A 4,481-nucleotide genomic window follows, 5' to 3' on the forward strand; every position below is an offset into this window, starting at 1 on the left:
CCTGGTATAATCTGGCCTGAGGGTATAAATAAGCCTAGGCCGTATTAAACCTGTGGTATATCCTAGCCTAGGCCCCTTTAACCCCTGGTATAATCTAGCCTAAGGGCATAAATAAGTGTAGGCCATAGTAAACCTCTGGTATATTCTAGCCTAGGCCCCTTTAACCCCTGATATAATCTGGCCTGAGGGTATAAATAAGCCTAGGCTGTAGTAAACATGTGGTATATTCTAGCTTAGGCCCCTTTAACCCCTGGTATAATCTGGCCTGAGGGTATAAATAAGCCTAGGCCATAGTAAACATGTGGTATATTCTAGGCTAGGCCCCTTCAACCCCTGATATTATCTGGCCTGAGGGTATAAATAAGCCTAGGCTGTAGTAAACCTTTGGTATATTCTAGCCTAAGCCTCTTTAACACCAGGTATAATCTGGCCTGACAGTATAAATAAACCTAGGTTCTAGTAAACCTGTGGTATAATCTAGCCTAGGCCCTTTTAACCCCTGGTATAATCTGGCCTGAGGGTATAAATAGACGTAGGTCATAGTAAACCTGTGGTATAATCTAGCCTAGGCCCCTTCAACCACAGGTTTAGTCCAGACTGGGGTATATTATGGCCTGTTACACCTGTTATGGATGGACTGTGTTCAGATTGTCATGTGTGTGTGGTTAAAAGTGTCCAGACCTTCTTGGAAGGGGGGTCTGTGGGACCAGTGCACATTGAGGCAGTTCAGACCTGGATCTGGTTCTAATCTGATCACTAAGAACCTTTTTACTGAAAGGCGTGAACAGCCTCTAAAATGCCCTCTAGCATTTTAATCCTGCTTTGTTTTAATATGAAACACCGTACAAAACAGAGATGTGAAGGAAGAGAATCAACTTCCTGTTTGCTGAAGCATCCACACCAAAACAAAAGATGCTTTAAGACCACTGAGGTTCAACTCAACCATATCTGCCTCAGAAGCAGTTCTGAGAAACCCGTGTGGACCCAAAACTCCAGTCTTCTGTTCAGGACAGCTCAATCTTGTCTGCTGCCTCAGCGTGATGGCCCCCTCCCACCTCGGAGCCCCCGGGCGCTAACAACGTCCTGCGGTTGTAATGGTGGTGGCCCTTCATGATGCCCGGGTTGTTGTTCTCGTTCAGAATCTGCTTCTGTTTCTGCCGGTTGAGCGACTGCACCAGGCCCAGCACCACGGCAGCTAGCGAGTACTGGCCCGTGATCTTGCGCGGCTGCAGGATGAGCGGGTTGGGCTGTACGCGGCCCAGCAGGAAGTGTGTTCGGATTTTGCCCTCCTGCTCACTGATGCCCTTCACGTAGATCTCGCCACGGTACTCGAAGGCGAAGCCGCGCTCCTTCAGGATCAGGTAGGTCTCTTCGGGCACCTGGATCTTCCCGCTCACACCAGTACTGTCCATCCGACTGGCCAGGTTCACTGTCTTCCCCCAGATGTCGTACTGCGGCTTCTTGGCGCCGATCACACCTGCCACCACCGAGCCGTGAGCCATACCTGTAAACACAAGACGTACGGCACATTGTAGCCCCATCCAAAACTCTGATACAGCAAACTGGCAAACGCCTGGACAAGCAAAGGCTATGTTTAACCTTTGACCTTGATTTATGACCTTGACTTTGAAGCTGGGGAGATAAAAACTGCATGTGACACCCCGTCCAGTGTCCTGTTTTACATCTGATCTATGCATGCAGTGATACATACCACGTCATCTAAAGGTAAAATATTTATCACCTGCAGCCAAGATAGGCGGGCGATAGTGTCTTTGTGTGCATATGTGTGTTCATTTGTTTGTCTGTTAGCAAAATATCTCACAAACCACTGGACTCATTTAAATGAAACAGAAAGGCATTGTTGGAAGATAATCACTACTGAAATACAAAAGTGGCTACAACTCAGTAAATGTGACAGATACTAAGATAGATTTTGGTGTGGTAGTAGCTGAGCCTGACGTCTATCACACAGTCTGAGCAGTAACGGATCACATGAGATCTGTTTGACATCCTGCAGAGACGACGCGGCGCTCTCACCGATCCGCAGCTCGAAGTTGTTGAATGAGTGCTTGTTGATCTCCTGGATGCTCTCGTTGAGGGCGATGGCGAAGTCTGCCAGTGCACACAGGTGACCCCATTTATCTTCACACTGCTGTGGGGGGCAGAGAGCAAGAGGAGGGTCAGCAGAGCGGGGGGTCAAAGGTGAGATGAACTGGGTCAGCGAGCAGCAGAACTGTTCAGTGATCATGCAGCGCTGAGGACACAGGATCTGTGGTGGCGTGTGGGACTCTGAGTTCCAGTTGTACATTTGTACAAATACATAAAATACTCTGAGTCATCTTCAATATGTTATTATTCAAATGTGCTGAGTCATCTGTTATTCAAATGTGCTGCAACCACATCTGTGATTTTGGTGTATTTTACCTGAGACAGTCCAGTGTTCCTTCAAAACACAAGCTCTGGTCCTTTACATGGTGTAAAGTGAGCTTTTACTACCAGAATGTAGTAAAAAGAAGTACAATATAGATAAAGAAGTACTTTATCCATTATTTATTGTGAACATTGTTTGATAGTAATAGATATTAAAGCCCAATAAGTATTGCATAACTACTGGATAAGTAGCTGTTCCTAACCAGTTATCCAGATACATGCAGTTTCATACTTACATGCACAGTACTTACCCCTTATGTACATAAGTACTTATGTAAATATTTACTAAGTACATACCAAATATAAACCTATTATGAATCAAATACTTAACAGAAAATGTACCTGGTACTTACCAGAAATATTCTTGGTGTTTACCTGGCAAAGTACCTGGTACTTAACAGATAATGTACTTGGCACATGCTGGAAGCAGACAGTATAATGAAGTGACATTACCCTGTACTAACTGGGAATGTACTCTGAAGGTACTAAGTACTGGGCTGTCTTTGCCGTGACAGATTTCCTGAGGCGTCGTTTGTGAGGAGTTGAAACCGTCCCTGAAGGTCTCACCTGTTTCTCAGGCGACAGACCGGAGACTGCCATGTAGGTGCTACCGATGGTCTTGATCTTCTCGATGTCCTGGAAACGGTCCTCACCCAGCAGCTGGGACAGACAAACAAAACAGGTTGTGAAGTCAGCTGTTACTAAAGCTTTTGATTGGGAATCTCACTTTTTGGCATCCATAAAAATGAACTTTGTAGTAAACTGTCTCCTGAAATGTATTTTTTCATCTTCCAGCTTCTCCTTCTTCAGGGGTCACCACAGTGAACCAAGTCGCACGAAGACTTGGAAATTGTTGTTACACAAGATGTCCTTCCTGACAACCACAGACACCGAGCTACCACAGCCCTCTGTGTGGAGCAGAGAGCTGCATCTAGGGTGCCTGGGGGAGCAGAGGGTGGGGGTTAAGTGCCTTGCTCAAGGGCACAGAGTGGGGCAAAGGAGGGTGGAGACAGGTGTGGGTGCTTCACCCACATTTAGATGTTGTTGGTACCAGGAGTTGACCCGGTAACCTTCCGATCACAGGCCCACCATCTCTAATCTCTGTGCCACCCCCCCCCCATAAACTGTCTCCTGAAAATAAATAAATAAATGAATGGATGGATGGATGGATGGACAGACGGACGGACGGATGGATGATGGATGAATGGAATCGTGAAGCTCCTGAGGTTTCTGACCTCATTCAAGCAGAAACACAGTTCAGTTCAGGTGAAGATCAGAACCAAAAGTTTCTTCAAATTTTAGTGGGGTCTCAAAGAACCAGAACTTTTGCCTGAAGCCTGAGTCACTGCTGAGAATTCACTCCCTTTACAGAGAAATAAATTTAAGTAAAGGTTAAATCTTGTATTAAACTTTACTGATAAAACATTTCAAGTTGCTTTAAAAACATAAACATAAATAAATAAAACCACATTTAAAAAAGCTAAAAGTTCTGACAAACCATGAAAACTTTGTGTGATCCTGGACCCTGACCTGACTCTGACCTGACTCTGACCTGAGCCTGACATGAGTCTGACCTGACTATTACCTGAGATTGACCTGATTTTGACCTGAGTGTGACCTGAACCTGACCTGAGTCTGACCTGAGTCTGACCTCAGCCTGACCTGACTCTGACCCAAGTCTGACCTGAGTCTGACCTCAGTCTGACCTGAGTCTGGCCTCAGTCTGACCTGACTCTGACCTGAATCTGACCTGAGTCTGACCTGAGTCTGACCTGAACCTGACCTGAGCCTGACCTGAGTCTGACCTAAAATTGACCTGACTCTGACCTGAGCTTGACCTGAGCTTGACCTGACTCTGACTTGATTCTGACCTGAGCTTGACCTGACTCTGACCTGACTCTGACCTGACTCTGATCTGAGATTGACCTGAGCTTGACCTGACTTTGACCTGAGTGTGACCTGAGTGTGACCTGTACCTGACCTGAGTCTGACCTGAGCCTGACATGACTATTACCTGAGATTGACCTGATTTTGACCTGAGTGTGACCTGA

At 46.1% G+C, this 4,481-nt stretch overlaps 1 protein-coding gene across 1 annotated transcript in view; it reads right to left on the minus strand.

Moving 5' to 3' along the window:
- Window positions 1–520: 520 nt before the first annotated feature.
- The window catches only part of adcy8 (adenylate cyclase 8 (brain)), an 85,112-nt gene continuing 81,151 nt past the window's right edge, over window positions 521–4,481 (minus strand). The window contains exons 16-18 of the mRNA XM_037682446.1: window positions 2,998–3,090; window positions 2,038–2,152; window positions 521–1,504 (exon numbers count right to left, since the gene is read on the minus strand). Coding sequence (XP_037538374.1) covers window positions 1,005–1,504; window positions 2,038–2,152; window positions 2,998–3,090 — 708 coding nt within the window. The 3' untranslated portion in view covers window positions 521–1,004. The remainder of the gene's footprint in view (window positions 1,505–2,037; window positions 2,153–2,997; window positions 3,091–4,481) is intronic.

The sequence above is a fragment of the Nematolebias whitei genome, chromosome 9 (genome assembly GCF_014905685.2).
Source record: "Nematolebias whitei isolate Nwh7 chromosome 9, NemWhi1, whole genome shotgun sequence".
Classification (NCBI taxonomy): Eukaryota; Metazoa; Chordata; class Actinopteri; order Cyprinodontiformes; family Rivulidae; genus Nematolebias; species Nematolebias whitei.